The sequence below is a fragment of the Scatophagus argus genome, chromosome 13 (genome assembly GCF_020382885.2).
Source record: "Scatophagus argus isolate fScaArg1 chromosome 13, fScaArg1.pri, whole genome shotgun sequence".
Taxonomy (NCBI): domain Eukaryota; kingdom Metazoa; phylum Chordata; class Actinopteri; family Scatophagidae; genus Scatophagus; species Scatophagus argus.
The window spans coordinates 5,094,631-5,111,681 of record NC_058505.1 but is presented as its reverse complement, the minus strand read 5'-3'; the positions used below and the strand labels follow the sequence as shown (position 1 = coordinate 5,111,681).

Below are 17,051 nucleotides of genomic sequence, written 5' to 3'. Positions count from 1 at the left end.
AAGAGATTTGCTGAGCGAGTAAGTTCTTATTCTGCACTGCCCCACTTAGGATTTCTACAGTTACACAGTTAGCAGCCAACAATAACAATTTCCTACCGAGTTCTCTCTGAGCAGCTCGACCGGAGAGGTTGAGGTACACAGTAAGCGTCTTACTCAACTGTTCCTCGATGGTTGTTGCTGAAACTGGTGAGAATGATACCACTTTTTTCACATTTCTAATCCATATTTACCCAACCAGCGAAGAGGCTCAAACTTGGAACCTGTTCTGTTTCTAATTGGCGAGTTTCTGCTTTAAAACAATAGCGGCACAGTAATTCTCTGTAGGTTCATTTCAGACGTTTCTATTATAAAAAAACCATAAACCAAAACATTTCTGCTTTGAGTTAAGCTGGCTACTTCTCCCTCTTTCCACGTTGTTCTCCTCCATGTTAATGTTGCTATAGTCAATGGCACCAAAATCAGGACATTTGTTTCAAATCAGAAATACAAGTGCAGGATCTACTGCCATATACTGTATCCATGTAGTCCCAGTAGGTATGCATATTTAGCAACTTCCTTCTGCAGTGTGAACGCCACATGATGTCAGTGTAAGCTGCTGTACCTGCAGTGGATGAAGTCAGGGACAGGGTTGTGGACGCTGAAGGACGCTGCATCCAGGTCTCTGCAGATCTCCACGTTGTCCCCAGCCATGAGGCGGACCGCTGCCTTGTTCTCATCATCAAAGATCTGCCTCTGGAGAGAGGCGCACAGCAGCAACATGAAGTCATCTAGAAAGGAGGAAAGGAGAAATATGACAATCTTCATTATCAGAACCACCACATGCCTACTAATAAGAAAAATGTGGTTCAAACTCGAGAGCCACACATACAAATGAGAAACGTTGATTTGGGTTTGTTTTTGAAGTCTGGAACATAGAGCCACTTGACCACATTGGAGTCTGTAGAAGAGCTTGGAAACCTCCAGGGATAGTCTAAAAATAAAACATGGACACCATAATCATCAGGCATATGTACAAAAACATTTTTGTATGATTGTAAATTCAATACTGTGGCTTTGGGACTATTGGTGAGACAAACCAAGAAATTCAAAGAGGTCACCTTGGCTTTTGGGAACTTGTTATGAGCATTTTTCACAATTCTTTGACATGTTATATAACAGTTTATTACTCAGTCTACCGAAAAAATAATGGCTAGATAGCAATAACTGGCTGTCAGTCACTTTCCTGTGACTGTCTGATCATTTTAAGCACAATCCGGCCGACTCCATCACACAAACCTTTACAGGCTGCTGGCGGGATCCCGATGCAGACAAAGTACTGAAAAGTCAGCATGCAGGCCAGGAAGCAGCAGTACTTGGGCCAGATCTCAGCGATGGCTTTCCTCCTGCGTTTATACATGACCCCTATCAAGGCAAAGGCATGAAGCATGGCATAGAAGTCCATACGCTGCCCGATCACATTGACCCCCAGCAGCAGGCACGTCTGAGGGAAACAGATGGGGAATGTATGCATGAAGTGCTGGAGCAAACAGATTTCAGATAAAACACGTAGTATTCAGCTCTTTTTGCTTTATTTCTACCTCAAGTCCAAACTTGTAGAAGAAGTAGTTGATGAAGTATTTGATGAAGTTGACGATGCCGATGTCCAGATGCTGCCTGGTGATGTCGTGGAAGATAATCCTGGCAGCAGGAGGCGCCAGTTTGTTCCTCAGTCGGTAGTATTTCTGATGGCGGTAGATGGTCACCTCGAACGCTAACAGAGCGAGCATCAAGAGGTTGTTCTGCACAGAGAGAATATTTGGAAATCTGAAATAACTGACTGGTTAATTGACATTGACATTAGGATGGATGAATGTTTCCACGTCTCACCCTGAGGTAGCCCAGAAGGTCATCAGACTTCCTCAGCCCCACCCAGTGTGCTGGTTCCACAGGTTCCTTATACAGCAGGGACTGACTCATCTGGTCTCTCTGCGTCTCTGAGTAACCTTGTGGCTGTGGACAGAGAACATGTGTTGTTGGCTTTGACAAAATGTAGAATTGCTTTAGATGGTTTGATGTTTACTGTGAAATGAAATCATCTAAATCTGAATGTAGTCAGGCGTGTGATGTTCATTCACACGCGCATTATGCATGTATGTGTTGTTCAATAAATAATGCACTATTGTTTTAAATAGGACTTAATTAAGGATAATGAAGACAATGTTAAGCAGTATGTGTATGCCCTGATTATATTCACCATAGAGCAGTTTTTGGAGTACGATGGTGGGTTTATGGACTTCAGCTGGTACAACATTTTGCACACAATGATGACACAAGTCCACACAGTGCAAACGCTGGAGGCCAGGGGCCGGTAATGGCTGTAGGGTAGTGCAAAGGCCCAGGACGCCAGGAACACACAGTTTAATAAAGACACCTGCAGAGAAGACAGCATGATAAGAACAAAACACGACACCAATGAGTCATTTTTCCACTGACATCCTCGTTTGTGAGGCACTGAAGGGTATTGGAAGTCCTCTTTATTCTGCTGAGCAGATCCACACAACATGAACAAACAAACAGAGCAAACTAATTGTGTTTTAAGCTGCAAAAGGAGGAATTCGTAGGTTTATTTCGAGTCTGGTTGTAGTCTACAGGGCATTTCAAAACTGAGAACAAATATGCAATTTTTTTTTACAAGAAAAATCAGAATAAGGCTTTCTTTTCATCCAGAAACTGTTAAGTTTGCCTAAAAACCCCAGACTATCATCTGGCTGGTCTGCAATGTAGTAGTCCTGTCCAGCCCTATTGCTTCATATTGCTTCAAGTCGGCTCAACGTTGTGTACCATCTGAGCAAGAAAATCAACCAAGAAAATGGATACATTTTGATTTTGAATAGTCCGCTCCTTGAAGTATCTACACAATTTCTGGATAAGACTTCTAAATGCAAAAACTCATGATTTCATCAGCGAGAACATGAACATCTGGAAGCTTTAATCATTACCACCTGTGACAACAGGCTACTGTGAAGCCGACTGGTTGAATCACTCAGTCCAGCTCAGATATAATTCTTTAAGCAGACATGACTATCTGTTGTTGCAGATACTGACTTTAGTCATGTGTCGGTCACTAACTCAAGCTCAGCCCTTCATACCTCGTTAAGAGCAAACAGGACAATGTAGCAGGACACGAGCTTGATGATGTGGATCTCCAGCAGCCACCAGATGAACAGCTGCAGTTTGTGGAAATACTCCAGGAACTTGAGGAAGAGCACGGTCAGACGGTCGACCACCAGGTGCCATTTATTCTTTAGATCTGAAGGAGAAGAGATAAAAACCAGATACACTGAAATGGAAAAACAACAAGACTGAAGATGTGCAAATGGAAAGTCTTTAATTATACCAGTATGTCCTCTGTTTAAATATAATTAACCCTCTTTTCACTCTTTGCCTGTGTGTCTTGAGGCTGGAGCAGACTGATAACATGATTGTCTCTTAACACTTCATGAATAAGTCAGTCATATGTTTCCTTATAATCAACAAAACACCAAAAAATGCCAAGCAAACAATACTGTCTGTGTAACAAAAAATTGTCTGTGACACACCTGCTGTAGTTTATTTTGAATTAAGCTCACATACTGTTCAAGTATATGGGACCTTTAAGTCGTGTCCTGGATGGTCGGATCGTATTTCAGAGAGATTCTTCAATACAAAACCCAACAAAGCTACATCTGGAGGCTGTCAGAGTTGCCACAGTGACTAGAAATTGTAAACACAACTTATTACAGCTTAAACAATTAGTTAATTAATCGATTAGTCCATCAAAAGGACCAAGTGGCAAAAATTCAATAATTCCAGCTTGTCACATGTGATTCTGGTTTTATTTGTCTTCTGTTGTAGTAAACTAAATATTGCTAGGCTTTGTGGTCCTGGTTGGATAAATTGAGATGTTTAAAAATGTCACTTCGGGCTTCAGGAATTCTTATTTTCTTGTGAAATGATTAATGACTTAACTGAGAAAACATCCTGTAGTAGATGGATGAAATAATAATCAGTAGCTGCAGTGCTAAAAATCCTCTCACAGGAGGTATGTTAGGTCTTTATAAAGGATTCCAGCACAAGTGATGTGTATGACAATCTAAAGAGGGATTTCAGTATGTATACTAATTCAGTCTGTGGTGCAACTGGGCTGAAACGCTTTTCCCACGTACAGTATGTCAAAATGTATGGAAACATGCCTTAAGTCTGCATTAACAAGCAAATTCCAAACTGCTGCTTTAATTAACTGAGAATCTTTGGATTTATATTCTCACAAAGGATATAAAACCTGCAGCTATAGTTTGGTGGTGGGTGAATGTTTTTACAAAAGCCGCATTATCTGAGGTTTCAATAGAGCCTTCATTGTTTGAATAAGAAACTCTGAGAGAGCATATAGTTTGCATAGCTCGCAAACTAAGAAGCCCTGCAGGGTTGTGTTTTATCACCTATTTTATCGTCTGTGTATATAAGCATTTTAATTTAAGACCAGTATGAGTGTAAATATGCTAATAGTGCACTGTTAGCTGGCCATAACAGGATGATGTAATGGGTGAGCGCTTGAACTATGCGCTGTGTCAGAGCTGAAAACTACAGATAAATCTTCCTGAACCCAAAAATCTGCAATACAACAGATTTTTACAGCTTTGCTTGGGATGATTAATGAAGAGCTGGTGGGAGTGCAGGCAGCAGACTCCTCTAACAGAGTTTTGGCCTCTGAAGACTGTATGCAACATATGTCCTCTGTGCAGACTGAAGAGCTACAGACCGAGAGAGGGATGAGGAAAAGGGTTTCAACACTCATGACTGAAAGTCCTCTGCGGGTCGCTACGTAACAGCACATGAGTCTCAGCTGTGAACACAGTGAGAGGGGCAAACATGGCCAGCAGCGTGGGGAGCTTTAATGTTCTTTGGAGGAAAATAACAGCCTGAGCATCAAACACAAAAGCTGACACAAGATGCCGAAAATGTTTAAATACAACTCGGCAAAATGTGCTGACAGCTGCACAGCCTCTAGATGAGCAGCTCGGCGATAACTTCGTTTTGACATTTCTTTTTCTCAGGAACTTTAAACAAACTGGAGGAGAGAGAGAGAGAGAGAGAGAGCTAGCGAGAAAGAGAGAGAGAGAGAGCAAGAGAGAGGGTACCCAGTCTACTCTAAACCCATATGTTGGCATAATTACATGATACACACGCCAAGTAAACCATCAGGGTGCCTCAATGACGCACTGAGATATAAACAGTGATGCATATTATTCACTTTGTGGTATTTTTCATAAGTATGCCACAACGGCAAATAATGTGCAATGTGCCTTTTTAGAGGTGCGCTTATACAACACACAACACTGGAGGACATGTTTGATTACTTTTCTCCCGAGTGCCCCGTCACCGTAATCCAGACAAAGACAACAAAGCTAACAGAGCAGCTAAAAAACCCTTTCAGAAACAAAATGCAGAAGTGTTTTGATGAGCATCGTCAGTGATGACTAGCTGCATTTTCCACCTGCTTATTCGTCAAACGGCGCGTGAGAAGGTGTTGAGTATCACGTCAAACAAAGGGGAGGAACGTAGATGTTGATGAATCATGCTGCTTCCTAGATAAACAGGGTCTGTTTATGGTATGGATCTGTAACATGGAAGCATATCTTTACAGACAGCCTCACTGATGACTGTTACTGAGGTGTCACATACACTTCATACCTGACCTCCACCTCTGACACCGACACCTTTGGAAACCTTGTGTTTGTGTTTTTGTGGCAGCCCTCTGTATCTCACCAGCATATCTCCAGTTCTCCAAACATTTTCATGGTTGAATTATTCCAGACCACCGTCGGCGTGGGAGAGAGAGGGGGGGGTTTGGCTACCGGTTTTGACTGTCTGGCAGACAACTAATTCACAACTACTTTGAACTATTCTGATTTTGAGATTTATTAAACTCTTATGGATGTGTGAAATGAAAATCCTAAAGTGAAGATCTTTGTGTTTTGAACTGATTTAAAGTCCCTCAGAGATATTGTGATGAGCGTTCTTCACGATTTCCTGACATTTCACAAACTAAACGAATAATCAGTACCTGAGCTCTGCTCGGTGCTCGGCTCTGGCTCGGTCCCGGCACTGCAGTGGTGGCTCTCCTCTGTGCTGGACTGCTGCTGGTCTGAGAAGCTCTTGGGCTTCTCGCCAGTCGTGTCAGGGTCATACATCACCACCACCAGGGCCTGCTCCTTCTCCTCCTCCTCTGTACCCCACCCCCCCTGCTCCTCCTGCTCCTCCCGCACTCCCTGCTCCTCTCTGGGCAGCGCTGCATCCACCGAACTGGCGCTGAGCATCGTCAGGTCTGCCAGGCTGCCATCCAGGTGCACCAGTCTGAAGACATGTGAGAGGTTATTGCACGCAAAGACACGTGCATGCAGACTCGCACACACACACAGCTGTATTTCTATACTTACGAGGACTTTCAATGACTTTTGGATTTTTCTCTCTGTGACTGTTTTGCACCCATTTGATGTTATTTTGAGGGATATTTTTCTCTTTTTTCAGTGAAGACTTATGGAATTACCAAACAGAGCTTTCGATCACATCACACAAGCCTCCTCAGCAGCAAGAGTTTGCTCAGTTGGACTCATCAAACTGTAGATGTTCAAATTTCCATTTTTTCATCCACGTTGGTTTAATTTTCATCTCAGCTAGGAAGCAACACATTTGCATCCCATATGGCTAAATTGACAATTTCTGGTTTTAACTTGATTGTTTTTGCTAATTAATAGCAGCAGACCTGCATGAATGTACATCACATTGCACTTAACGTTGAAGTCACACTGCATTAGCTGATTGGTACTTCATCGTCAGTACTTCGTTCATAAGCTACTTGGCTACCAGCTGACTAACAACCATCCATCCATCCATTTTCTATACCGCTTATCGGGGGAGCTGGAGCCTATCCCAGCTGACTACGGGCGAGAGGCGGGGTTCACCCTGGACTGGTCGCCAGTCAATTGTAGGGCCAACACACAAAGACAAACAACCACACACTCTCACACTCACACCTAGGGGCAATTTAGAGTAGCCAATTAACCTAATGTGCATGTTTTTGGTATTGTGGGAGGAAGCCGGAGAACCCGGAGAAAACCCACGCAGGCACAGGGAGAACATGCAAACTCCACATAGAAGGGCCCAGACCGGGATTCGAACCTGGAACCCTCTTGCTATGAGGCGACAGTGCTAACCATTGCACCACCGTGCCGCCCGACTAACAAGCAGTCATAGTCATATAAAGTCATATGAATACATTTGAACAACAACTGAATTTTCTCACTGACTTCTTCTATGCCAAGTATTTTGTTCATGTACATTTTGTTAAGAGGGGATTAATACAACTTTCTGTATAAATGGGATTGAACATATAAATGTTCAATCCTTTGCTCCACGTGTCTCTGATTCTGACTTCAACCACTTTTTCTTTAACATGTTGGTAGTTTCATGTTTTGCTGATGCAGTAGTTTGTACTGGTTGCCTTTTTTTGTTACTTGGCTTCATTACTTTGTATCCCCTTGAAGCAGTTCCCACTCAGAAACTCCCATACAGCAACCACAGCGAGCCACGTTGGACTCAGCCCAGCAATAAATGAAGTTGATGCTGAAGTTGGTGAAATGACTGGTGCGTTCTAGTTCCTAACTTCAGGATTGTTTCCTAAATTCATGGGCTTTATTGCTTTCGGTGTCTATGCAGTCATTTTTTTAAAAAAGAATTTAATCAAGTTTTCAAGCTTTTACTGGAGATGAGAAGAGATTACATGCATCGAAGATCCCTGAAGGACTCAACCCTTCATGACACTCCTTCATTATTCTGACTTAGATGCCACTAGAGTAAACTTAAGGTTCACTTTACACTGAACACAGAAATACAGAAATTAAGGAATTCAGTCCTCATAAGTACATAAATACAACACACACACACTCACACCCATGGTCCAGGTGATTGTCAAAAGGCTCCGATGCAAAACTTTTTTGGGATTCATCAGCCCTCCGTCCACTAACTGAACAACAGAGCAGCATTTCATCAGGCATTTTAATTGATAAGCAGTGCACATTCCTTTTGCATTCTTTCAAACAATCTACGTTGCTCTGCTTCGTTTTCTTTTTCTGGTGTCTGAGGGGTTTCCTTTTTGCGGCAGGGAGCAGCTGAAGGGAGGCATTAACCCTTTAAATTCTTCTCAGGCAATGGGGCGAGGTCAAAGGTCATGGCTTGGCTTGCATGAACTGGCCACATATCAAGGCAAGCATTTAGTTATCTAGTGGTCACACTTACTTGCTCTGTTGAGTGGGAATTTTTTGCTTGATGCTGCTCAGAACAATGAAGTTACACAGAAGTCAAGATGAGAAGAGAAACCAACAAAGGCAGGCTGAAACTGACACTTGAAATAATTTAAAAATATCTATGTAGTTTTATTAAAATGCATGAAAACTGGCCAAAAGGCTCCTGTGGTTTGGGGTAGGCGAGCTTTTTCAGGAAAGGGGTAATTTTCTGAGGTTTAGTGCAGAAAAAGGGGGGGGGTGTGGATCATTGGCAAGATACTAGAAAGGAAGAACAGTTCTTTCAGATTCAAACATGCTTGTTTGACAGTTTGTGAAACCAATAAATAGAAGTAGAAGGATTTTACTGAGGCAAGAGCTGGGCTGGGTGTGAAGGGGTGGGTTAAAGATCCAGACAGATCAGAAAGAACCCAAAAAAGAGAAGGCTACAGGCAAAATAATAAAATCTGAAAGCAGTTAAACTTGGGAGTAAGATATTTCAGAAGATCGTCAGTGTGTCATCTTTGGCAAAAACAGAGGAAGAGGGACAGATCAGTGTGGGATAAAGGACATATTGCAACAGGATGAGGAAGTTGAGACTCCGAGGTGAAACAGGACGGTTGTGGATGCCACAGAAAGCGAGCAGGTACCCACCTATTCATGATCAGATAGACACGCCCACTGACTTTAGCGTGGCTGTGTGAGAAGGGCGGCAGAGGAGAAGCAGAGCAGAGACGGGCTGAGCAAGCGGCAGAGAAACAATGGAAAACCCACAACAACACTACAATAAAGTTAAACACACCACAGCACAGACGGCTGCGCACACAGTGACAGATGTGTGATGAGAACAGTGGTTATAATGGGTGTTTAACAGGGCGTGTTAGTGTGACTATACAGAACAGTGTGAGATGGAAAGGGATGAATGTTTTCACCTCACGCTCCACTAAGGCCTGCAGGGTTTAACATGCGGGCCCTGTCTGATCACCTTTCAAGGGGATGTGCTGCTGCAACCCCAGTTTGAGCCTCTCATGTCTTATTACATTCGAGTCAGAGAGCGAAGCAGCTGTTTCTCTGAAAGACGCACGTTTCTACGCTTTCACAGAAATGCATTTTTTTTTATCTTTGTGAAAGATATACTCATTTCTTGGGATTTAAAAAAAACAAAGATTTAAAAAAAAGAGATGGCAAAAAAAGTGACAAAAAAGATTGTAGATGAATCTTGCAACTGGAATTGGATCTGGCAGATTGTCTATGAACAACCTCCCTGTGGGGCCATCTTACTTTTATTCAAAATACGCAGTCTGTTTGGAATTCAGCTGTAAAGGTTTAACAAACCAAATGCAAAACAACAAAAAGTTCAACTTCTAAATGATGGCCCTAACAACAGAAAACAACCAGAGCTTCTCCCTCACCTGTAGATAGTGCTCTCCTCTTTGGCCACGACGGCCTGGAGGTCGGTGAGCTCGAGGAAGCGGTCGTGGAAGTAGTGCAGGTGGAGAATACACACCAGCAGGAAGGAAGTGGGAATGAAAATCCTGGTGAACAACATGGGGAGGCTAAACTTCTCCAAGCCCAGATCATTCAAGCTGCATAGATGGAAAAGTGAGAGGAAACATGAGTTGAGCTTACGTCTTTTTTGAGGAAACTGTGAGTGAGGAAGCTGTTTGAATGAAGACAGCAAACAGTGAACAAGAAAGGTCACAATCTTTTGCAGGTTTGGGCTTAAGGACTTACTTACTTTAAAGCCAACCTTGAAGAACAGATCATCAGCAATCACATCAAACTAAGTCCACATACAAAGAACAGGACCAAAATCTACAAGGTACACGAAGTTGCAAATGGTTTGATGACCAAGTTGTGACCAAGGAGTTTAAAATGCAATCGTCCCTGTTGCCAGCGAGACCAGCAGTCAGTCTGCAACCTTGGGTGCTCAGTGGTGCTCACCTCTCTTTTTCCATTCCCGTCATGTTGGACCAGAAAGGCATAGAGCTTTCAAACTGGCAGGTGTAGACCAGGGTGAGGACCAGCATGGTGTATATCACCACCGACATCCAGAAGTATTTCAGGATCCTTCGCCACCACTCAAAGTGTACCTAGATAAGAATAACTGTGTTCATTGCGTTTTGGTGATGAAGAATTCTCTGACATTAACAACTGTAAGGCATTAAATTAAACACGCAGTGCACAGAGGACATCTGGATTTAGGGTGACTGCTCTATTTTATTGTGGAAGGGGTTATAAAACAGTCGAGAATACACAGCGGACTATGAGCCTGCTGTACACAAACTTTATGACACACTAAAATTGTCAGCACCTTCTGTCTTTGGGAAATTGAATTTGGAAACTTTACAGCATCTGACTCGTAACGTTAATTTTGTAAGACAAAGACAGTACAGCCTTGTAAACAGCTTCACTTTAACTCTCTCTTGATCCGAGGATTTGTGCAAAGGAAGGAGAAATTTAGATTTATTTTGTTTGTCAAGATCTGAAATATCCATGGATATTAAATATATCTGACTGTCTGTGCACATATGAGTTCACATATATCTGCTGTAAGAACACAAGAATGCACCGGTGCATTTAGGTACCTGATAGAGCGCCACACACGAGAGGAACATCATCATGTAGATGATCTTGTACATGACAATGGTTCCCTCGAAGCTGACAAAGAAGAACATGCCGCCGCAGATGTAGATCCAGTATTTAACCAGCAGAGCCATGACCATATTGCCCAGGACCTGCATGATGTCCTGCTCGCCTCCCTCCTTAGAGTCCTCTTCCTCTATAAAATACAGCAGCAAATCTGAAAACTCAGCACTAACAAAGACACTTAATGAACACTACTTCAACCTGCTGTTCTTGACAGTTAAAAGCCATATTAACATTTATTGGTCTAAACTCACTATAATATAGTTGTAAGGGCATACAAGAGCATTTTAAGAGTTTGGTAATGTACAGTAATACACTGTTGTTTTACTATATTGTCATTTATTGTCTCTTTATATACCAGCCTCCACTAACAGGTTCTCACATGAAGAGCTGTACAGTAGCTGTTACCAAATACATGAATAATCACTGATATAACCTGCATTAATTGCATTATGTTGTGTTATAAGTCATATTAAATATTAATATACTGCCTGTAATGGCTGAAAAGGAGAGCTGATTTTTTTAAAAGAAACGAATCAAAGATGGTGAATAGCAGGGTGGTAGTCGAGGCATTTGTCCTCTTGAACCAGGAAGGTAAAAATGTGAATGACCTGCAGAACAGTTTCAGCGTTTTGTTAGCATTTTCACTGTGAAAATAATATAAAGAGGATAAAGTGTACAGCGTAAACACACTGACGTGACCACATGGTCAACTGTAGTCTTATCTGTGTCTGACATGGCACGTTAATTTCCAGAATTACTTACCGTAGCCTTTGTTATACAGTATTCCTACTCTAACCTCAATAAGAGTCCGGGGCTCACCCTTCTTCTTCTGATCCTCCACATGAACATCTAAGAGATCAGCGCTGTCTTCGTTTTGTTTTTCCTGTCTCTCTGTGAGCGTTTGTCTCAGCAGCAGCCAGAAGGTCAACAGACACAGGACCTACACGCAATAAATAAAATGATTAGACACACAGATGACCCGCGAAAAAATAAGAAAAGATGAACTAATAAGTCATTTGCATTTACTTTAACCTGATGAGAGTATAATGTGGCTGGTCAAAACAACATGAGGATATACATACATATATACACACACACACACATATTATATATATATACATATAGACACATTTCAATTGAGTTTCTAAACATAAATTAGATTGCCTAAACTTTTAAGAACTTATAATAAACTTTGAAAATAAAGTTTGACTCAGGTGTGACATATAATTGCACCTCTCAGTGAAGGGGTGAACACAAGCCCAGTTTAATAAAACAGCAGCATGCGCGATAGAGAAGACATTCAAGCTGCAAGTCTGTGGAGGCCTACTGACGTATAAAATCTCATTCTAGACACAATTAGGTCAGACTCAAAAGCTGCCAACGTGAAAGTCTTTGAGATATTCCAAAAACATGTCCAAACACTACAAACCTGACCTTCTCCTTCAGACGTACCCTGCATGACTGCTCTCTCTTATTTTAGTAATAGTCTATTAGAGAGACACAGTTTGACAATGTTTAGTTTCACAATCTAAAAGTTATATTCCATTAGCTGCATACAGAGTAAACTTGAATTAAAAATATGTGCAGTGCAAATTACGTGTTCAGATCACAGGTAGTAATTCATTCTAAAGGTCACTTTTAATGACTGCCATGATTTATGATAAACAGAAAATAAATGGCAATGTCAAAATCAAGAAAAACTCTTTGGCCGTTCATTTTAACTACGAACCTTGGATGAAAGTGAGTGGAAAGGGTTGTTCTTCTTGACGAAGAGCCCCGAGACCGGTTCCATGTTCTCAAAACTCCAAATGTACTGCAGAACTATCAGCAGGTTGCCGTAGGCCACCATGAAGGGAGAAGACAGCATGGCATAACGCCTCCGGTCCCTCACCATCCACAGCGTGCAGGACCAGATGAGGAAGACAAACGTCAGCCAGCTGACGTATGTGATGCTCCACGCCTGAGGAGAACAAATCACAGAAACTTCTTAATGAATACAACAAATTTGTATAGAGTTGTTTTTGTTTCTTGCCTGTTTCTCCACATGTTTGCAATGCACAGCGAATATCTGAATGGTCACAACTCCATCCCAGTTCCCATCATGCTTTGAGTGAAACTGATGCGTACTGTTGCTATTCAGTCTAAGACTTAACAGTTTACACTGCATCCATGAAGCTATAGACCTAAATTATTCAGTTCATGCTTCTCATACCAAAGAAAAATTATAAATATGATTATTTTAAGTCATAGTGAAAGTAGCTGTTTCAATGTAATTCTTATTCAAATCAACTCACTGTGAGCAGAAGTAACTTAACCCTAAGTGGGGATTTAAATGTGTAAATCCTCTCCATACTGAGAGAAAAAATATCAGTTGTAGTAATAATGAATACTTGTAGGAAAACACTGCGTCTAAAAATACTAAAATCAAAAAACTCCCCTAAAGTTGCGTAAACTCTGAGCTTTCCAGGAAAAAAAAAAAAAACCCCACAAACAACACGTCAGCCATCTTCACTCCCTTTCTTTGTTGAGCTGATTTCTCAACAGATTTATGGACATTTGTCTTCAGAAACTGCTGTCAATAAAAAGTCACCTTGACGTGTATTTCTTTGTTGCATTAAAAGAAACCTCCACTGTCAATATGCCAATTAATAAACAGCAGCGTGTGTGTGAGTTACCAAGTCATAATCAATGTCAAACTATGTAACTGTCACTCACATGTATTAAACTGTGATTCATCTGGGAATGCTTAAACTGAAAACAGATGATCTTCTTTTAGAAATATCCTGCCACACATTCAGCTGTACAAGCTGCCCAGTAAGACCACAGTGTCCTCCTGATGGTCAGCCAGCGGCTCGCTCCAGGGTATCTCAATCAGAGCAGATCGAGGAGGCAGGAGTGTTTCTCATTTATAACGACAGTGTGTTTCCATCAGGACTGTGGGTTTAAACTTGTGACTTTCTGGGTATGGCGCTCTGTTTACATCATGTCAAATTAAACTCTAAATATCAATGTGGAAAGCAACAGTCACATCTTCATTGCAATGTGGGTTTTGTTATTTCCATTCTTTATTTTTCATTTTTGTGTTGTCATTTCCATTTAAACTAACACAGCTAGCTCTTCTTAATTCTGCAGCAGTTTGTTAAGCCAGCTTCTGTAAAATCGCCCGTGGGCTGTATTACTCACCATCATTGCAATGAGAGCACAAATGTAGCTCTGTTTCATAATGAAGTGGAAGAGTTTGACCATCGCACCAACTCCCCTTTTCTTCATCCCATCCTCTTCCTCCTCCTCAGACTTCTCCTCTCCTCCTTCCAACACCGAATCCTCCGGGGGCAAACAAACCTCATACACACACTCATCCTTCTTCTCTGGTTGGACACAAAAACACAACTCACGGTTACTAATAGCTACAGTACTGTGTTCAGCTCACGTAAAGGTGAGGACAAAACACAACTTTAAAGAAGAATGTGAGCAGCAGAGGCCAAAATATCCTGACTTTTATTCCATAGGATGAGACCAGCTCTAAAGGCAACCCATCTGACCGCAGACATTTCAGTAAACAAAAACCTCATGGTGGCGCTAGAGAAAAAGTACGTTGATCATAAAAGTCAGTCAAATTGAGCCACTGGACACCATGAATGCCAACAGAAAATTTCATGGCAATTAATCCAGTAGCTATTAAGATCTTTCAGCCTGGACCAAAGTCGTCTCCAAGCCCAAAACAAAACTGCTCAACTGAGTTACTTTACAGATTTTACAAAGTTCCCTCAGAGTCACAGAAGACATTAAACAGCTGCATTCAAGTACCCCCCGTGACTAATAAATTGACTGTGACATATGAAATCCATGAAGTGTTTAAGACAATTTTGTGATCTGTGGACAGCGGCAAACTGCAAAGTAAAAGTACAATAAAAGTCAATGTGCTGTACAGTGAAAACAAACGAGTCACAAATTCAACCTCCGATACAGTGCAAATGCCAAAAGAATAAAAACGTTACAGAAAATTTCTAGTGTTAATTTTGTTTTTCTATCCTGTATATTTTATTCTAAAAAAGCAAAACTGCCATAATTTGATTATGAATTTCACTAGGTGGTTTTATCACGTGTTTCTGAACATGTTTCTGAGAGTTTGTTTCAGCCCACAAAGAACCACAAAACTTTTTGAGGTAACCTTAAAAATATTATAATATTATGAGGTTTCCACATGGTAGCAATGCTTGTTTAGGATGTAATTAATATTTGTCATATACATACATATGACACAAAAGCAATTTAAACATGCTTCATTAACTTCTATGCTACACCATCTGTGACCTGTGATTTCATTATTTTATAGTAATTTAGTAATAAGTATCATTTCTGCAGCAGTTTTGCTCCATTTTCACATCATTTAGTTTGATCTTTACAAGGCGACACAGAATCAGCTCACCTGTTCCATCACTGGGCTGGTCCATTTTATAGTGGGGGGTTGCGTACAAGTCCAGACAGACTGGTCCATTCTCAGTTGTGACAAAGTCAAAGGACGTCCCGTTTGAGGTGGGCACAACCTGTAGATCATTGTCATAAAGTACAAATGCATTTCTGCAACCAAGGAACATTGTGGACATTATGACACAGCTGCACAGCTTTCTACCCCACAAAGACAAACTGTTCCCATGTGATTAAATCATTTACCGGCTGCATATTGTGCTTTTTAGCAAAAAAAAAAAAAAAAAAAAGTCGAATACAGATTTTTTTAACTTCAGTTTAGTTTGTCAGCTACACAATTACCACACTTTGGCCTTGAGGGGCAGTACAGGAAGTTTTTATACTTTTCACACTGCACTATCTTTAATTTAACCCAGCACAAGCTGCCTGATAACCCAGAACAAGCATTTAATAAAATAAAAATACAAAGGGAGTTACACTACCTTCCTGTGCTTTTGGAAATATGTGAAATACAAGCAATAGCACTAAAAGTTGGTTAGGTTAACTCTGCTCTATGCTGGTGCAGTGTGAAAAGCACTTCACTGTGTTTCATGTTCTTGCAGCAATAGGGTAAGATGCACAGATTTAATCCAGAGCAGCCCCCACCTCAGTTGTACTGATGGCATCCTGGGTGGAGAGGAGCTGGGAGGAGAAAAGAGCATACAAGGTAAGGTGTGTTATCAATAAGTGTCTGAAGTCAAAGGCCTCCTTGTTCCTTGCAGTCGCTGATAAGCAGGAACAAAGAGGAGCAGCACCACTGTGTAAATCGAGCTCATCACTCATCCGTGTCTGCACACCCTAAAAGCTTTTTAACCTCAGGAGGTGGTCGGTGGAGACAGACTACGGACCTTGATATGGGAACAAGGTCAGAGTGTGTGTGTGGGTGTGTGGGTGTGTGTCCAGCTGTAATCTTTCCAGGGATGAGTCTACTACGAGGGTGAAAGCTCGGGCAAAAAAAAGAAGATGTGAGCTTGTGAAAACAATCAACATCTACGGATTGAGTTTCTACTATAACAAAGAGTCAGTTTCCTGATTATTATTATTATTATTTTAAGCTAAACTGAATCAAACAGTTCCAGATCAACACTCGTTATCAGTTGTAAGAATGCAACAAGGAAGTGTGCTTCTGCAGCCAAGTTTACTAAAAGCTGTTAAGCACTTCAGAAGTTAAAGAAATACATTATAAACAGATCTTAGTGATATTTTCAAGGCTGTTTAGGTTTTTCACATTTTTCCCACCTCACAGAGAACACAATTTCTTCAGCATATATTCATGATTTTACAGTGGAACCCTGTATGTACGTATAGTACAATGTTATGTTGACTAAAGGATCATTACTTCACACTTGTCCAATAATGAATACTGTGTTATTCGAGTGTGTCTTGACCCCCCCATACATTTTTCTCATCTGTGCCTTGGCGTGACCACCACAGCTGCCTCTTCCTGTTGGCCGAGTTATTTGCTCTGTTTTCGTCCAGATCTTCCTCCTCACACATATCGTCATCCTTCTCGTCCTGAAAAAACACAGATAGATGGTTGGGATAGTATTTTCACCACTGGACTTTGAAGTCAGGATGGTACTCTGAAGTATCACAGTCAGAATCAGCTTCTATTGAACACGATCTGACAGTGCA

The 17,051-nt window shown here is 41.3% G+C and overlaps 1 protein-coding gene across 5 annotated transcripts in view; it reads right to left on the bottom strand.

Annotated features, from left to right (window-relative positions):
• The window catches only part of LOC124069088 (piezo-type mechanosensitive ion channel component 2), a 69,614-nt gene that overhangs the window by 21,636 nt on the left and 30,927 nt on the right, over positions 1–17,051 (bottom strand). For all 5 annotated transcript variants that reach the window (XM_046407837.1, XM_046407838.1, XM_046407839.1 and 2 more), the window contains 17 exons: positions 16,815–16,931; positions 16,023–16,058; positions 15,379–15,496; positions 14,133–14,317; positions 12,679–12,909; positions 11,769–11,889; positions 10,886–11,079; positions 10,242–10,390; positions 9,710–9,883; positions 6,083–6,372; positions 3,129–3,289; positions 2,234–2,410; positions 1,867–1,989; positions 1,578–1,778; positions 1,276–1,480; positions 869–970; positions 602–767 (listed from right to left, as the gene is read on the bottom strand). In XM_046407837.1, coding sequence (XP_046263793.1) covers positions 602–767; positions 869–970; positions 1,276–1,480; positions 1,578–1,778; positions 1,867–1,989; positions 2,234–2,410; positions 3,129–3,289; positions 6,083–6,372; positions 9,710–9,883; positions 10,242–10,390; positions 10,886–11,079; positions 11,769–11,889; positions 12,679–12,909; positions 14,133–14,317; positions 15,379–15,496; positions 16,023–16,058; positions 16,815–16,931 — 2,750 coding nt within the window. The remainder of the gene's footprint in view (positions 1–601; positions 768–868; positions 971–1,275; positions 1,481–1,577; positions 1,779–1,866; positions 1,990–2,233; positions 2,411–3,128; positions 3,290–6,082; positions 6,373–9,709; positions 9,884–10,241; positions 10,391–10,885; positions 11,080–11,768; positions 11,890–12,678; positions 12,910–14,132; positions 14,318–15,378; positions 15,497–16,022; positions 16,059–16,814; positions 16,932–17,051) is intronic.